Below are 18,376 nucleotides of genomic sequence, written 5' to 3'. Positions count from 1 at the left end.
ACTTTGATAATGTCTTATCTTGTGGATTTGTTTCATGGCTGTCATGGTACACAGTTATAAATAAAGTTAAGAAAAAAATGCTTCGGGGAAAAAAACGCACTTCTGGTTCGACTTCAAAATAAAAGCACTTGTTCGGATCGTATACATTTATGTATTGTACCATGTAGTTGTATTATATCTTTATTAATGTCGACGGTTTGGGTCAAACAGAAAAAAGTGGAAAACATTGTTGCTGGTTCTCCCTGGAGGACAAGTACAGAACGTAAACGTTACAAAGAAGCAGAGTACCCGGATGTGGCGCTCCCTCTAACAAGGAAGAGGAAATGCCCTTATAAGGAAGGAGGGGCTCCACTCCAACATCCGGTCTGCTGGGTGTTTCAAAAGAAAGTTTTCCCGTTGTTTTTCTGCTTGTGTCCGCTCGGTAAGAGTCCTCGGAGGTTTTTCTGTCTTCAAACTTTATCATGCTTAACTAACGGATTGTAACCGTCTTATTTTGCGCTGTTGTTGTTTACAGAAGCGCCATGTCGAAGTCTTTGAAGAAGATCGTGGAGGAGAGCCGAGACAAGAGTCTCCCTGAGGTGGAGATGTGTGACAGGAGCATTTCCAACATGTTGGACATCCCGGGCTTATGTAAGTCCTTACTGTCCTCCATGATGTTAAACATACACAGACAGGAGTCAGTCTGTGCGGGGATTTCTTTAAATTGATTATTAAAAATAAATAATTAAATGGCTAAATTTCCTTGAAGGGATGCATATCACCCGCCACCTTCCATACAAGTTTCAAATTAAGATCATCATTAGGTGAAGGGTGATGGTTGTTACAACCCGTGCTTAATTTGAGCCGGATCCTGCCAGAACAGGATCCGGGAACGCTCTTATTTTGACAGGGTGCTTTCCAGTAAGTGCTTGAATCCAGTAACTCTCAAGCTTACTGATAATAAAGTTATAAACAAATATGACTGCCTTGAACGAATAAAACTTATATTGAATATGTAAACTGAAAATAATTACATAAACACTCATTTTAAACACAACAGCCACTTACGAGTTCTTAGGATCACATAGATCTGCCTCTTCAAGTAAACCTTTTTGCTTCTACCCTTAAAAATCTCCGCCCCTACAAGTGGTGGGGTGAGTAACAAGCTAACCAGGCAGTCATACGTGCACGCAGGAGCCCACAGGCAGCAGCAATGAACAGATGGAAGAGATGCCTGGAGGTTTCACATGTGGAGTCGGACAGTGAATTCAGTGGAGAGGAGTCGACTCAGAACCATTAAGTAATGGAGGGGGGTAGGATGCGTGACAGAAGCGGAGTGTTTACAAATGTACATCCTGTTAAAATACACCAGAATGTAGAAAATCACATCTATTCAAAATTTTCTGGGGGAGGACCCCAACCCTCTCCTCCAGCCGGCCCGCCTGCTATTTGTGTTCCGGCATTGATCGGTTTACAAATTAAGCCCCGATTACGTCCAGTCTGACATGATATTGCATTGTTTCCCCTACCATTATACAAGCTGGGTGCCCAGCCTACCGAACTGAACTGCGTCCCCCCCCCCCCGACGTAACGCTAAGCTAACAGCGCGCAGTACGGGCGGGCTAGCTAAAAAGCTAAAGGCAGCGCTCATGCTGCCTCTTCCCTCATGCTGAATCCTGCTCCCCCACCGTCGACAAAAGTCACGGATGAGATGAGCGCCCTGCCATGGCAAGTTATCTAGGGGAAATACTGATATTGTCACACTCTGTGTTGAGGAGTGAGGCAACATCCAAAGATGGATTTATACTTTATCAGAGGTGTCAGAGTTGTTCATGCTGACATGGTGGAGTGATGAACATTGCTTCTTTCTGTTCCTGCACTGCCCCGGGGAACCCGCTGTCTTCTCACACCGAGCATTGTGATTGTTCAGAACTTCACGAGCGTTTAAGCAGAAAAGAAGGCGAACTGCATTGCTGTCGTTTTGCTTCAACTGCTCCGCTGAAGAGCAGCTAGCCGAGGCTGTAGGGACACGCAGCCATCTTTACATCTGTTCCAGCAAAACGTATAAAGATAGTCCAAAAACATGTGGAAGGAGACAGCACAATTATGGTGGCTACTTGTCCTGAGCCTGGTTCTGCTAAAGGTTTCTTCCTCACGAGGGAGTTTTTCCTTTCCACTGTCGCCTTCATGCTCAAGATGAGAGTTCTGTGATGAAGTTAAACTCAAAGCAGAACAATTGATAGAAGAATTGAAAAGAGAAGACGGTCCGAAGAGTCTCTGTGGCTGTGTTGTCTGGGAGGGAGTGGGCTTTGGATGGACGGAGGAGCGACACATCCACACAACATCTGCTGTGAACGCTGGAGGTCTCTTAGTGACACTTTGGAAAAACAACTTTTTTTCTTTGGTTAACAGTAAAAATACCAGATCCTCCTCCTCCAACTCTTCCATCATCATTTGGAAATAAGCATTCACTCTGGGACAGCTGTGGCTGAGTGGTTAGAGCAGTCGTCCTCCAATGGAAGAGTTGGGTGTTCGATTCCACCAGCAGTCACATGCTGAAGTGTCCATGGGCAAGACACTGAACCCTCGTTGCCTCTGATGTGTGTCCCATCAGTGTATGAATGTGATAAATGTGATGTTGGATGGGAGGCTCCGACCGATTGTTGAACCTCAGATTCAGGAGGAGCAGTGGACCAGATCTGCATCCTTGCAAAGTTACAAAGGGGGCATGGGAGTTTTGACTGTTTTAGTCTACAGTGCATGTATATTGTGGCTCTGGAGAAATTCACAAAGTTAACTTGATTCTCTGTGCATGTTGGACTCTGCCAGCACGGTCACTGGTTCTGTCTGTGGTGTTGATGGACATGATCCAAAGAGATCCTCGGAGTCTCGTCTCCGCTTTTTGCAGATTATGTGGTTCTGTTGTACGTCTTCAGGCCAGTTTACACTGGAGCAGTTTGTAATAAAATAATTCAACTGAACTTCTTTGAAGAACTTTAATTATGAGCTGTAAATGTTCACAAACGTCCATCAGTTCATTTAAAATTGGATGAAATGTGTCTGTTGTTCTGTGACAGAGTTCTCTCTGAATCACTTCCACCTGGTTTAGAAGCTCCTGTTCAGCCTGGTTTGATGTTCATGAAATTAATTAATCCAGGATGTTCTGACCAGGCTTGGTCAAACCCAGCTTTCTTCTCATAGCCTGGATTAGTCAATCCTACCTCAGTCACAGGAGGTGTGGGTAATATTCCACAGAAATATAACTGGTGCAGTCAGAGCATCACTGCTGCTCCAAGTGAAATGTTGCCAGGTAACACAATTTTTCATGTTGTTTCAGTCACTCTGTCTAACATCACTCAGCTGGTTCTCAGCCACAACAAGCTCACAGGTAAGATGCTTCCTCCATTTGTTCACTCCTACACTGTCAAAACTGTCCAATCAGGAGACGTCCTGCCACACCAAGCAGCACAGGTGTCTGCTGAAAATGTTTTATTTTAAAAGAAATGAGCCAAACAGGAGGTTAATGAAGTCAAACTCTTTAAAAGGACGTAGCATTTGTACTCCACCTGATCTTCTCACAACGATGCAGTTTAGAAATAAAAACATCGATATCCACAGGTGGACAGATGTTAGTTTTCCTGTGAAAGTGACTCAGAGATCTTCAGTTCATGGACACGTATGTCTGGACATTGGTTTAGTTTAGTCTCATGTACAAATGGTAGTGTTTTCTACTTGTCTGCTCCAGATTGGTCCAGTTATATATTCCCTTGTTTTTAATTATATCTGTGTAAAAGGTGTGTGTTCCTTAAACACCGGCCTTCTGATACGATGGTAACTGTAAGTACAAACAGTTCTCTGCATGTAATCTGTCTTCCATGTGGTGTCCTCCAGCTGTGCCTCCTAACATCTCAGAGCTGAAGAACCTCGAAGTTCTGAACATGTTCAACAACCAGATTGAAGAACTACCAACTCAGATCAGCAGCCTTCAGAAGCTCAAACACCTCAACCTTGGGTATGTGCTGTTTGGACTTTATCACACATAGAACGCTCTTCCTCATACATAAACCTTTAGGAGGAACAAGGGTCTCCGCACGCTTCTATGTCTTCAAACACTGACACTTGAACCACTTTGGCATGACTGTCTCAGAGGAGTTGACGGGGGAGAGGGCGGGCCCCGGAGGCCATCTTAGCACCAGCAAACTGGTTTGTGTTTGTTTTTCCCCCACTATGGAGTATGCTGTTTGTGGGAATCAGTTTGTTTGGTGGCTCCTCAGACTGAAGAAGTAAACATCTCGGCAAAAAAAGAAACTGTCCAGATGACCTGACTGAACATTGTTGGATTATTACCTGGATTACTGAGCATTAACTTTGGTGAACTGACACTTTAATAACAGTTTTCAGTCTAAACTTTAATAAGTACATTTCTGTTCAACCTTTGTAATGTCTCTGCATTAAAATTCTGTTTCCAAAAACACACATTCTGTGGGAGTGGTGGCGCAGAGGCTAGAGAGGTTGGTCTATGATCGGAAGATCGCCCCGGTACCGACAACATCAAAAATGTGGGTGGGGTAGGTGAAGCACCCACACTTGCCCCCACCCTCATTTGCCCCACTCTGGGCCCATGAGCAAGGCCCTTAACCCCCATCTGCTCCCTAAACAGGTCTCTCTTGAAAATGAGTTCTCGTGGCTCAGTGAGACTACCTGGATAAATAAAGGGTAAATAAAATAAAAAAGTGTTAGGGATGAATACCGGTTATTACTAAACACAATCTTTGCTCAGTATCGGGACAGCTTAAAGACGGTCCATTATCAGTCTGCGTATAAGAGAGAGGGTAACATTAACTGCATTTTTCCAAAACTAATTAAATCCTAGTAATGTATAGAAGGCTGAATGTTCAGGCCTGTGAAACGCTGATCATAGAAATTATGGTCACATTCATTTTTGTGTTAAGTGGTTCTACAAACCGTTGAATCACAAGTTGAATGTCTTTTTCCACACACTGCATGTGCAGTTTTATGTAGTCTTTGTTGCATAAATGATAGAATCTTATGGAGGTTTAAGGATTTCTGTAGTTGATTGCGAAAACCAGGTGAGAACCAGATGTTCTTATGTCCTGATTTCGAACTATTTTTAAAATTGAAAACTGGGAATGGCCCAAATGAATTCAAAAAGCATCCAGGGTGTTTTCCTCCTCTACTTGCTGATAGTCTGGACTGTGTTCACCACCCTCCACAGATTTTTCTCCGTAGGAAGCATCTGAAAATGTGGGGGAAACAGGCCGGCACTCTGGTATGCATCAGGACTCACCTAAAACCTATTGAGCAAATGTATCGCTGCTCCACCTCAGAGGTTTTGTTTCCTCTTCGGCACCTCTCCATATCCAGATGTCATCGCTGGATCTGGCCCATCACCCCGCCCGGTCCTTTGGACCCTCGGTTGGAGCATCCACCTGTGTGCTGTTGGGCACAGTCCTAGAGAGACAGTGTGAATCCTGGAACCTTCACCTGCTGGGACCTTCTCCTGGATCTACCACTCTTTGAATGGCTCTATTAAACACCAGATCACTGGCCAATAAGACTTTTATTTTAAATGACTTTTTGAACTTCTCAAAGCTGGATTATTTATTATTTTTCTTTTTTTTTTTTTTTTTTTTTTAATGGAGACTTTGCTTCAGTCTGGTGAGTCCACCTGTGTCTCTGAACTTCTTCCCCCTGGCTGTTTGTTTGTCAGCTCTCCTTGGACCATCGGTAGAGGTGGAGGGGTATCTTCAGTGTTTGTATCCAACCATTGCTGTCAACAGCTGTCACTTGTCTTCTACACCAGCTTTGAAGTCCAACTTTTAGAACTGAACTTTTCTCCCTCAGTGATCTGTGCTGTGGTGTACTGTCCACCCAAATGCATAAAGGTGATAAATCAGATAGTAGTCAAGATAATATAGTAAATCAAGATGCAATAGTAAAGATAAGATAGTAATAAAGTAAATAATAAATTAATATAGTAAATCAGATGGATAAATCAGATAGTATTTATGCTTTATTAAAACTTTTCTGACTTCCGGGGATCACTTGTGCTTAGACATGGGTCAGATTTTAATTGTTGGAGATTTTAATATACATGTGTGCTGTGAGACTTCTTTGCTCTTATTGACTTTTAATTGTACTTAGTGGGTCCAGGACTCTACTCATGTTAAAGGACATACTCTTGATCTGATCCTGTCTTATAGCTTGGACATTTTTATCACAGAAATCCAAGACTTTGGGACATCAGACCACTTCCCCGTCCAGTTTAATGTTGAAGTGTGTGATGTGGAGTCGAACAGACAGACTGGTGCTCCATTTGCGAGCGATAAACTCATTGACAGCTGTTCTGTTTTCCTCTGCGTTCAGCAGCTCTGCTCTCAGTGAGGCCGGAGATTACGCTGACTTTAACGTTGAAGAGCTAGTTAATGTTTTTAATTCAACATGTTTTGGCATCCTGAACTCTGTTACCCCACTCGGAACTAAACCTGCTAAACCATCTTACCAACCTTGGTTGTAAGGGTGCACAATGCCTATAGGGACCCATCACTGCTTGATGCTCTTAACAAGTTCTACACACGCTTTGAAGATCCTAACATACCACCCAGCACCAGACTCACCTCACCACTGGATGAAGAGCTTCTCAGCGTGACCTCAGCAGAAGTAAGGAGTACTTTCAGGAGGATTAATCCTCACAAAGCAACGGGCCCAGACAACATCCCCAGGAAGGTGCTGAAAGACTGTGCCGATCAGCTCTGCAAGGTACTGGCAGACATCTTTAACTCCTCACCTGGCAACAGTTTTCACCTGCCTGAAGACCGCAACCATCATTCCAGTTCCTAAGAGCTCTGCAGTGACTGGTCTGAATGACTATTGGCCAGTGGCCCTCACCCCAATAGTCGCTAAATGCTTTGAAAATTTGCATGACCCACATCAAAACAACCATCAACATCAACGAGGACCCTCACCAGTACGCGTACCATGAGAACCGATCAACAGAAGGCGCCATCTCTGTGGTCCACACATAGTTTTTGTATTTGATTTACTGTATGCACAGCACTTAGTGATTCTGTCTGGGAAATGTGCTTTAAAATTAACAGTACTAACTCACGATGATACACCGACTGTCAGTATTTGGTCAATTTTACAAACTTTTTACAGGTGAACTAATGAAGTTGGAACTTGTCAGTAATCTGTGTTTCTAATGTAGAAACGGCTAATTTAACTGTAAATATGCTCTGGTTGATGGCGCAGGATGAACCGTCTGAACAGCTTGCCCAGAGGATTTGGGTCGTTGCCTGCTCTAGAGGTGCTGGACCTTACCTACAACAACCTGAACGAGGAGTCCCTGCCCGGAAACTTCTTTTACCTGAGTGAGTCTCCGTGTTTACACGCATACACATAAAAACTGAGATTTGGCTGCATTACCTGAGTAGTATTTAATATTTTTTTTACTGAACTTTATTTATTTATGTTGGACTTTTTTAGTTTTATTCTTACTACTGGTTGCAAAGAGAAGAGTTGGGGTTTATGCCTCCTCCGTCTGCTCTGTGTGGGCTACGTTTGGCACTATGCTAAAATGAAATACCCATTATTTGTCCAGTTGTGGAAGCCACTGATTTGGAAATTCTTAGTTTTTTTTTAAACGAGGAGTCAATCAAAAGTTTTGACCAGAAAAACAACAGGTCAGCAACCAGCTCTGGGCTGTATATATGAGCTCGGCAGAGTGCTGGAGCTGACAACAGATTTGGTCAACTTCTACCACAATGACCTAATCGTCACAGCTCATAATACTTTTGAAAATTTGAATGTCTTGAAACAACACATTTCCCAATAAGTAACAGAATGAGGTATCACAACAGACAGTTTCTCTCAGAATTCTGCCTACAGCTTTATCGTTTCAGATAAAACCCAAATCTAGCATTAAAAGACCAACAAAAACACTGATCAAGATCATTGGGTTTGATTCTACTGAGCCCCTCCATCAGTGGTACCGCTGGTTTGACACACATCCAGCACAGACCAGAGCTCTGCGTTTTAATGTGGTGGGCAGTCTTTGTTTAAGAGCTGGTAGTTATTTGTTAAAGAGCTGCTGCGACGCCTCACAAAGGTGAAGAACTTCACCTGTTGATCAGCTGCGGAGAAACTCTGCCCTGCAGTGCTATTGAACTGTGTCTGGTTGTTGTAAAATTGTGGGCTATTTCATTATTAAACATTAAACTAAAGACAAACTCATCATACAGTATCCTGTATTTAGTGTCATCAGATCAGCCAGGGATGCAAGTGTCAGGTCTGAAAAGAGCCAGAGTATCAAGGCTTGTTGTGATCTCAAATACGTGTTAAACTTGGGGACATTTTCTGTCTATGTGGTGAGTGATCATAAAATAAAAATGGCTGCAATAAATTTTTTTGTTTCTAGATTTCTTTGGCTCTTAAAGATTACTATTCCACTAACATCACAATAAGTCCAGTCTCTAATGACCCTAAATCAAACATACTGTTTATATTTGATTTGGTTTTTCTTGCAGCCACACTTCGAGCTCTGTATTTGAGTGACAATGACTTTGAGGTCCTTCCTGCTGACATTGGAAAGCTCACCAAGCTGCAGATAGTAAGTAAATGCTGCTAGTAAAGACAGGAATGTGTCAATCATGTTATACTATAGTAGGTATCAATTACAAAACTTAAATTAAAAAGTCTACTTTTACTCTTCAAACAACGTTGTCAGCTCTGGACGGATTAAAAATAAAAATTAAAACTTTTGAAATGTTTAGTCTTTTATCCAAATCACTTCTTCAGTCTGATGAGCTGCAACAAACAAGCAGCACCTTCTCATAGTGGATCAACAGTTTGTTGTTGCCATCCAGAACTAGCTGTTCACATGATGGACGACCATCAGCACAATAATAGATCGTTATTCCCCTTACGGCCGCTTGCTATTCACAGGTGGCTGAATAATATTAGCATTAACAGTAAAGTAATCCAGGGAAAAATCCAACAATGTTCAATCAGGTCATTTGGACGGTTTTTGTTGCTGAGACATTTCGACTTTCATCCAAAGGACTTCATTAGGTGATAAGATGGTACAAAAATTACATTCATAATTAGAGTTCTGTCTCAAACCAGAGAACTTTCTAAGAATAAAAAGACATGCTTGTCATTTTCATCAACATGTGGTAAAGATATGTCACTAAGTCATATTTTACATTATCAAAATACAACTTGCACAATACTGTACATTGATTCAGTTCTGTTTTGTAATGGCTATAAACAAGTGTTTTAAAGGCAAAGGAAAATAAAAGTAAAAAGAAATAAATTAATGTCACCTACTTTGTCTTAAACCCCAAAATATGTGGATCATGTTGAAATGATTTTAAAAAGGAACATTAGTGTTGACTTTGTATTCAGAATAGGAGAATGTGAAATAATGCTTAACAAAAACGTCTATCGTTTTCTGCTTTCTTGTGTTAGCTGAGTCTTCGAGATAATGATCTCATATCGCTGCCAAAGGAGCTTGGGGACCTGACTCAACTCAAAGAGCTTCACATCCAGGGGAACCGACTGACCGTTCTGCCTCCTGAACTCGGTGCACACACACTCAAACACACGTGTATTTTTTATTTTTGAGGATATTCTTTTTAGATTTAATCTACTTATTTGTTGTACTTATGAAGGCCTGAATGAATGAAGGCCGTTGTGATAAGCCTAATGACGGCTGCTCTGAAAGATTAATTATATATGATTTTATGAATAATCTGTATGTTCATTTGTTTTAGCAAAGTATTCAGTGAAGCAGTGAACAGGTTTTAATGAAACACTAACTAATCTCTAAATGTACCAGTAGACTAGAACAGTTTAACTTTTAGATCTAACCTGAATCAAGTCGGGAAAAATTTAAGAGAAAAAAAATACAATACACTAATAATAATAACTGAAGAATTAATAAAAAGCAATTTAAAACATAGGGTCACAGATTAAAAAACACTAGATCAATTTACACTGTGTGAAATGCCTGAGAGAACAGATGTGTTTTCAGCAGGGATTTGAAGTGAGGCAGGGAGGTGGCCCACCTGATGTTGGGGGGCAGGTTGTTCCAGAGTTTGGGGTCCATGACTGAAAAAGTCAGATCTCCTCTGAGCTTCAGTCTTGTTTTTGGAACAGCCAAAAGCAGCTGATCAGATGATCTCAGGGCCCGAGAGGGAACGTAAGGTTCCAGTAGCTCAGAGAGGTAAAGAGGTGCGAGGCCATTTAGGCATTTGAAGGTCAACAGAAGAATTGTAAAGACTATCCTCGTACGAACAGGGAGCCAGTGAAGGGAGGACAGAACTGGAGTAATATGTTCAGACCTACGAGTTCTGGTTAAAAGCCGAGCAGCAGCATTCTGGACAGCTGAAGACATGAAATGGAGGCCTGGCTGATCCCAGCATACAGTGCATTGCATTAGTCCAATCGGGTCATGACAAAAACGTGGATTAGTTTCTCAAGGTCGGGTCTGGACAACACTGGCTTGAGTTCAGCTACCTGTCTGAGTAGGAAGAAGCTTTTCTGAAGAACAGAGTTAATTTGTTTGTCAAACTTGAAGTCAGAGTCTAAAACCATCCCTAGAGTTTTACCAGACTGCTTAAGATATGGTTGAAGAGAGTCCAGGTTGACAGGATCCGAGGCGGCAGTTGAGCTAGGGCTAAAGACAATGACTTCAGTCTTCTCATTGTTAAAACTTAAGAAATTTGAAGCCACCCAGGCCTTAATGTCAACCAGACATTTTAACAGAGGGTGAATGGAGCAAACACTTGCTAGTTTCACAGGCAGGTAGATCTGGCAGTCATCAGCATAGCAATGGAATGAAAGACCATGTTTCCTCAGGATGGACCCCAGTGGGAGCAAATAAAGTGAGAACAGAAGGGGTCCAAGAATCAAACCCTGTGGGACCCCGCAAGAAAGTGGTAATGAGGCGGATACATTATTACCAACCTTGACACAGAAACTCCTGCCACTCAGGTATGAGCAGAACCATTCTAATGCAGCACCTGTGATCCCAACCCACTGTTCCAGCCATGATATGAGGATACTGTGGTCAACAGAATCAAAAGCTGCAGTAAGGTCCAGGAGCACAAGTACCACAAATTGACCAGAATTGTTTGATATCATAATATCGTTACAAACCCTTACTAATGCTGTTTCAGTGCTGTGGAGTTGCTTAAAACCAGACTGAAAAATCTCAAAAATTCTGTTCTTATTCAAAAACGTATTTAATTCAATGAAAACTATTTTCTCCAGGATTTTGGAGAGGATCAAGATCAAGATCATTGCTAATTGACATTAGTTAGTGTGGTAGTAGATGTGAGTCATCTCCAAATCATACCTGGTGTGCTAACAAACTGTGTTAGATCATGTTTTAAAACGACTGTGCAACGAATACGGGGAGTGGTGGCGCAGAGGTTAGAGAAGGTGGGCCTGTGATCGGAAGATCGCCGGTTCACGCCCCGGTACAGACAACATCAAAAATGTGGGTGGGGTAGGTGAAGCACCCACACTATGGTATAACATGGTCGATACTATGGTATCGACCATGTTTTCTGCTGTACAAGTCGCATTAGTCCAAAAATGTATCATAAAGTGGAAAAAACATAAATATGTCGCTTCACCGTATAAGTCGCATCTATTATGCGTCACTGCTGACCCCCGGGAAACGTGGGCTGGTGTTGTGGCAAAAATCGATTGGCTGCCAAATGGCGGCCACAGGAGCGTGCACGGGAGAACTTTTAATATGAATTTAACAACATTAACACTTAAAAACAATTATTTGTTTGCTCGACATTATAGCAAAGGTGTGTCTCAGTCTAACTTTTCCTTAATAAATGCACTTTAATGGTTCAAACAGCTTCATTTCTCCTGGGTGCTGGTGTTCCTCCCCATGCCAGAGTGGGGGCAAAGGCTCTGGCCGCAAGCTCTGGATCCTTCCTCCGCCCACACCTCTCTTCTTCCTGGGGCCGCGGAACACGCTTCGCTGCCCCCTTCCTCCCGGCTCGGGCAGCGGAAGGAGGCTGTAGAGCAGGGCTATTCAACTAAACTGCTCAGGGGCCACAGTTTCTGAAAGCCAACAGCTCGGGGGCCGGAGGTCCAGCGATTAAAATCATTATGTAAATAAACCAACGTTTACAATGATCTGTTACCTTTTACATTTGTGTATTTTATTGCATTGAATCGTAAATGCAATGAACAAAACCCAGAACCCAAAAAATAAAAATATTTTTTAAATTATTTTTTAATGAAGTGGGCCAGATGGAAGTCATCCGCAGGCCTGAAATGTCTCGCGGGCCGCCAGTTGAATAGTCCTCCTGTAGAGTTTGTAGCCAGAGCCGTGATGGATGGATGGATTGATGGTGGCTCAGCGCTGCAGAGGAAATGCACCCTGGCAGGAGCCAGCCTGGCACAAGACATGTTCCCCACGAGGGGGCATCCTCCACCGCCATGCGGCTGTCCCTTCCACCAGGTTGAATCCCCCCGGGCAGACTGCACGGACCCCACCTGTTTACAAATTTTCTTTCTGCTGCTCGAGCATCGTTTTGGGCTGCATATTTATTACCTGCAGTTTGTAATCTGCATGATAGGATTTTCTGTTTGGGAGCATTTTATTTGTGTTAAATTGTTCTCAGTTGTTTTTAAGTGAACGTTTGTTTGTTGGGGGGGGGGGGGTAGAGGAACAACATATAAAAGCCTAGAGGGCCCTCTAGTGACTGCAACTAGCATCCAATGATTACTTTCTGCAAGTTTTGTTAAAATCTGTCTAGTATTTCTTGAAATATTTTGCTAACAGACACTTGAACAGAATTGGCTGCATGTGCCTTTTGGTGGCAGAAATATTTTCCTTAAGCACTCGAAGCAGAGCTGCAACTCATGTTCATGATGGAGGTTTTGACTTGGCAGGTCATGAACGTAACACACTTGTTGTGTATAAGTGTTTTTTTCATTGTTGGGTTTGTGTGTTTTTGTGTCCGCAGGCAACTTGGATCTGACTGGTCCTAAACAGGTTTTCAAAGCGGAGAACAATCCGTGGGTCACTCCAATCGCAGACCAGTTCCAGCTCGGCGTCTCTCATGTGTTTGAGTATGTTCGCTCAGAAACCTATAAATAGTAAGTACTCGTTCACATATTGCAAAAAAAAACTTTATAGAGTATCTATGGTTTATTTACAGCATCTTTAATGAGTGGAAATCCATCTTCAAATCAAGTCTTTGTCTTTTTAATACAATCTTTCATTTTTACTTTCCTATGTTTTTGTGTTTAAACCATAAATGGACAAAATTATTTTTTCCCCAGTTTTGGTTTTTGTAGCAGAGACTGGAGTAAAATCTTAAAGCAATTCAGGATCTGCTAATAATTCTTTAGTCCAAGCAGTAGAGGGTGTTTAAAATCCTCAGCCTGCAGCTCAGAGGCATGCTCTGGAACTGATCCGACGCGAAGAGACACAAAGACCTGGTCTCAGTTGCATTGTCTGCCATCTTGCACTGGCATACAGTTTGTCTGAGCATCTTTCCATAAACTGCTGCAGAGATGAGAGCAGCATCAGTGATTGTCCATTTCAAACTTCTGAGCTGTCAGCCACATTGCAGAAGTTTTGTTAATGATATTTAGGTGTGCAGTTTTTAAGAATTTTTTTTTTTTTGTTCCACACAAATAATTCTCATAATAACTAAATGTTACAGAGGCCTGGCAGAGCATCTCCAAAGAAATCTGCAGCTCTATTACTGTATGTAACTTTCAAAAAATGCTGTTGAACAGTAATTTGAACTGTTTTACTTGCCCAGGTAAAAGTTCTGACATGCCCCTTTTCATCTGCTGGGATTTTTTTTAATTGTTAAAAAAATTAATTGGAAAACAATGATGCACGTTACACCAAAGGTCATGGTCATTAATCCAGGTATAAATCCAACAATGTTCAGACAGGTCATCTGGACGGTTTATTTTGTTGCTGAGACGAATGAAGCCTGTTCTGCCATTTCTGGGATTAAAAACCTCAGATTATTCAAGAATTCAAGGTTCTTTATTTGTCATTCGGTGGAACAAAATTATGTACACAGTGTCCCAGTTACATCCAACAATAAAATGTAAAAGGAAAAACATTAATAAGATCTAATTTAAGAGCTTAGAAAAACATCAACTAAATATACACTAAGCACTAGTAGCATAAAAACACTACGCTGAACAGCAGCATGAACATGAGTCTGTGTGAGCAGATGAGCATGAATGAACATGGCAGCATGAAACGAATCAGCAGCAACATGAAACGGATCAGCAGCAACATGAAACGGATCAGCAGCAACATGATGTAATTTTTTCAGAGTGATTATCCTGATTAGAGATTCATGAGTCTAACAGCCTCAGGGTAGAAGCGGTTCCTGATTACGGTCACAATAACTCACTGTACTGTACTGGTTACAAATCACACATAAAGAGGTGCATGTTCTTTGCAACATTTTTCAGTCAGGTCATCTGGACAGTTTCTTTTTTTGTGCTGAAACGTTTCACCTTTGATCCAGAAGGCTTCATCAGTCAAGGAAACGCACAACAAAACTGATTCTTCCCCCAACAGCTTACTCCAAAGTGGAACAAACCAGTTCTGCTTGTGATAAGATGGTCTCTTTGGTACACCCGTCCTCCACTGCTGGGCCTCTTCCTTGTTGACAGTCATATCAAACTGGTTGAAAACAACAAAGTCCATGCTCAATAATCCTGATGAAGCCTTCTGGATCAAAGGCGAAACGTTTCAGCACAAAAAAAGAAACTGTCCAGATGACCTGACTGAAAAATGTTGAATTGTATACCTGGATTATTGAGCATGGACTTTGTTGCATGTCCTTTGGTTTTGCATACCAGGACATAATGAGAATGACCAACGGCCTTGTGTTTAAAGTTGTGTTCATACAGAAACCTACTACTTAAGCTACTTAGGCTACTTAATGTGAACCCTGGTTCTTTGATAACAGAATGATGAGATTAAATATGTGAAATGTTCCAACGTTATTAACTACAGAAGCTACAATGGCATCATGTCTGTTTGAAACAGACCTGTTGATCCTTACACGAGGCTCTACCCCCATCATAATACTGCCGTCAACCGACCACCACTCACCCTAGGACTTTTTTTTTGTAGCCATGTAAGAAGGAAAGAGTTGTTGACATATTTCGGGTGAGGGTCCCTACCCAAGATGGAAGCCCAGCATGATGTGGGTCAGAGGCGGGATACAGCCTCCTTGACGTTAGGTTCCGACCCATGGTGGGCGTAGGTGTTGTAGTAAGAGACAAGCATGTAGCTTGGGCGTGACCCATTAGCTTGTCCGTTGCTAGCACTAGCAGCAGGTTTAAATATGAGCTAACAACTTAGCTAACTAGCGTATCGTAACTAGTTAGCTGAAAACAATCCTTATCACTAGCAAGCTAATGCTATAAGGTGCAGGTATGTTCAAACACACCCCTGAGACAGTACAGCAGGATATAATAGCATAATGTAATATACATTCAGTCAAAGCATACATGGAACGCCATAACCAAGTGACTGGAATAATATACAGAAACATCTGTGCTGAATATAGACTGGAGCTCCCACAGTCAAAACGTGAGACTCCACCAAGAGTGGTGGACAATGGCAGGGATAAAATACTGTGGGACTTCCAAAGCCAGACTGGTAATCATGGGATGGCTAACCTGCCTTTGTGGTGATCGACGAGCTACACAAGGCGGCAGCAGTGATTGATGTAGCAGTCCTGAGTGACTGTAACATCAGGAAAAGGAACACTGAATAGCTGAAAGAGGAAATGGAGAAGTTGTGGAAAGTCAAGGCCACACAGGTGCCAGTGGTCAACCAACATTTGGTTTTGTGACCCCCAAGGTCTAAGAGTGGCTCCAACAAATCCTAGGAACAGCTACAGAGTTCTCCGTCCAGAAGAGCACAGTCTCAGGAACAGCTAGGATACTGTGCAGAACGTTCAGAATACTAGGCAGCTTGATGTCAACTGGAACTGTCCAAGTGGAAGATATCTGGAGAGCTGGGTCCAAGCTTTTTCTATACATTTAATAGAGTACGGTCAGATGCCAGAATTTGTGAGGCATACCTGGAACACAACTCATGGACAACTGATAGCTAAGGCTGATAATAGTCTTGTTTTTAATATTAGATTTAAATCCTGCAATAGGTTGTCATGGTTTTAGTGGAAACATTTTGTGTTTTAATCACAGGCCAGGTTGTCTGAATTTTGTGAAGGAGATCCATGGGGATAAATTCATCACATATAAAAGTGAATTAATCAGTATGTAAATACTTCTAATTTTCTTTATAGTTCTTGTAGGTCAGTAGGAACTGGAACTACTTAATTATCAGGACAGAGAGCCTTACTACTGTTACAAAGATTAGAATCTGTGTAGCGTTCTACCTCCTTCCCATTCTTTCTAACTGCTTCTTTTCTTCTCGTTAATATTTCCATGTAAAGAACACTTTTTAAACAGTTGGCAACACTTGTGAATAGAAGTTGGCTGCAAATAGAAGGTTCACATCAAATCAATGACCTTTGACCTCCCTGGACATTAATCCTGCATACAATCTTACATTAAAAGTTTTAACTTTTTAATACAGAGACACACGAGGGTAGAGAAAAGCAAAGTTACTTCAATTTGCTGACATGCACACATGTGCAAACAGAAATGGCTGTGATTAATTAAGCCATGTGGAATAGTAGAACTATGCAGTATGAAGACGTTGTCAGGAATCTGAGTCTATTCATCCCTTCTTTTGCAATTAATTGGCTCTAACAGGTCAGCACTGCAGCTTCACATGTACACACGCGCGCACACACACATTCACACTGTCATAAAAATACAAAATGCTATGTTGAGCTGTAGGAAACACTTTACTTTTGATTAGTTGTCATGTTTGTATCACAAACAAAACACAGAGTGTAGGTGACCGATGAGGGGTTTACATTCTACATTTTACAAGAAAAAAATCCACCTGAAGTTGAGGTCTAAATTCAATTTGTAAAACAAAAATAGTTTAAGATAAGATGAGTCTTTATTCGTCTCCCAAGGGGGGGAATTCAGTGTTACGGCAGCATCGTCACCAAGTAGGGAACAGCAGCACACGTTACTAAAATAATGTAAAACCAAAATATCCATCCATCCATCCATCATTACCTTTTAGCAGTTTCTTCCTCTTTGGGTCACGGGGGTCACTGGTGCACATACCTTGACCTCTCTAAGTGGCTTCAAACTTCTGCTAAGTTCCTGGCAAAAAACAATGCAGACATGTTCCTGTTTTTAGTTTTCTACATCGCTCTACAATGTAGCTGTTTTTGTTTATTTTTTAATACCTTTTTTTCATTTGTTGTTCTCAATTTGTATGCTTTCTTTTATGATTGTCTACTATTGTCTTTGTTGCCCGCTGTTGTCATCACTTTTTGTTAAAATCAGGTCTCTCTTGTAAAAGAGTCCCTGAGGCTCAGTGGGACTAACCAGTATAAATAAAGGTTGAATGAAAAAAAAAAAAAAAAAATCCAGCAGTCACTGTGCAAGAGGCGGGGGACACCATGGGCAGGTCTCCAGTCCATCACAGGGACACATCGAGACAAACCAGACAAACAACTATTCACTCTCTCACTCACACCTAGGGACAATTGAGTTATCACTCAGTCTAATATGCATGTTTTTGGTCTGTGGGAGGAAAAGCCAAGATGGCCGCACTCTCGGGAGCCACAGCTTCACAGGCTCCCGGTGCGATCCCAGTTTTTAGGAGTTTTGAAATTGACTCCGAGCCTGACTTCGCACACATTATGTGTTTGTGAGTTATAACCGAACTGAACTAATGAGAATAAGAGCGGATTTACCACGGAATATAGCAGCGATCAGCAACTATCTCAAATCTATGCTCGGCAGAATGCAGATCCTAAAGTCATCTACCTGGAAGCTTCAGCAGGGCCGCTCAAATGGGAAGAGGAGGCGTTGCTCCCGGCGGAAGAAGCGAGGTTGCTTGTAAGGCTAAAAGCTAATACTAAGGTTGGCCTTTCTGCTGAACGTCCGCTCTCTGGACAGCAAGATGGATTTGCTTCATCTGAGAGTGGGTGCCTCAGAGGAGATGAGGAAATGTGTGGTGCTTTGTCTCAAGGAATCATGGCTTAACAGCGACATTCCGGACCCAGTGTTGAGCTGGACGACAATACTTTTTTTTTCAAGCAGACCACTGTGGCGAGCTTACGAGGAAATCACGGGGAGGCGGAGTATGCATTAATGTAAGGAAAAGTTGGTGCACAAACTGTACTCTGATAAACCGCTCTTGCTCTAAGGCTTTGGAGCAGCTAACTGAAATGTTGACCACATTATCTACTACCCC

General features: G+C 42.1%; 1 protein-coding gene across 1 annotated transcript in view; it reads left to right on the top strand.

The window, feature by feature from the left end:
* Nucleotides 1-365: 365 nt before the first annotated feature.
* Nucleotides 366-18,376, top strand: part of rsu1 (Ras suppressor protein 1) — a 26,845-nt gene continuing 8,834 nt past the window's right edge. Inside the window, exons 1-8 of the mRNA XM_037694361.1 lie at nucleotides 366-421; nucleotides 515-630; nucleotides 3,317-3,367; nucleotides 3,871-3,991; nucleotides 7,252-7,370; nucleotides 8,526-8,608; nucleotides 9,469-9,583; nucleotides 12,999-13,131. Of these exons, the coding sequence (XP_037550289.1) occupies nucleotides 522-630; nucleotides 3,317-3,367; nucleotides 3,871-3,991; nucleotides 7,252-7,370; nucleotides 8,526-8,608; nucleotides 9,469-9,583; nucleotides 12,999-13,131 (731 nt within the window). The 5' untranslated portion in view covers nucleotides 366-421; nucleotides 515-521. The remainder of the gene's footprint in view (nucleotides 422-514; nucleotides 631-3,316; nucleotides 3,368-3,870; nucleotides 3,992-7,251; nucleotides 7,371-8,525; nucleotides 8,609-9,468; nucleotides 9,584-12,998; nucleotides 13,132-18,376) is intronic.

The sequence above is a fragment of the Nematolebias whitei genome, chromosome 20 (genome assembly GCF_014905685.2).
Source record: "Nematolebias whitei isolate Nwh7 chromosome 20, NemWhi1, whole genome shotgun sequence".
Taxonomy (NCBI): domain Eukaryota; kingdom Metazoa; phylum Chordata; class Actinopteri; order Cyprinodontiformes; family Rivulidae; genus Nematolebias; species Nematolebias whitei.
This window is presented reverse-complemented; position numbering and strand designations above follow the sequence as displayed.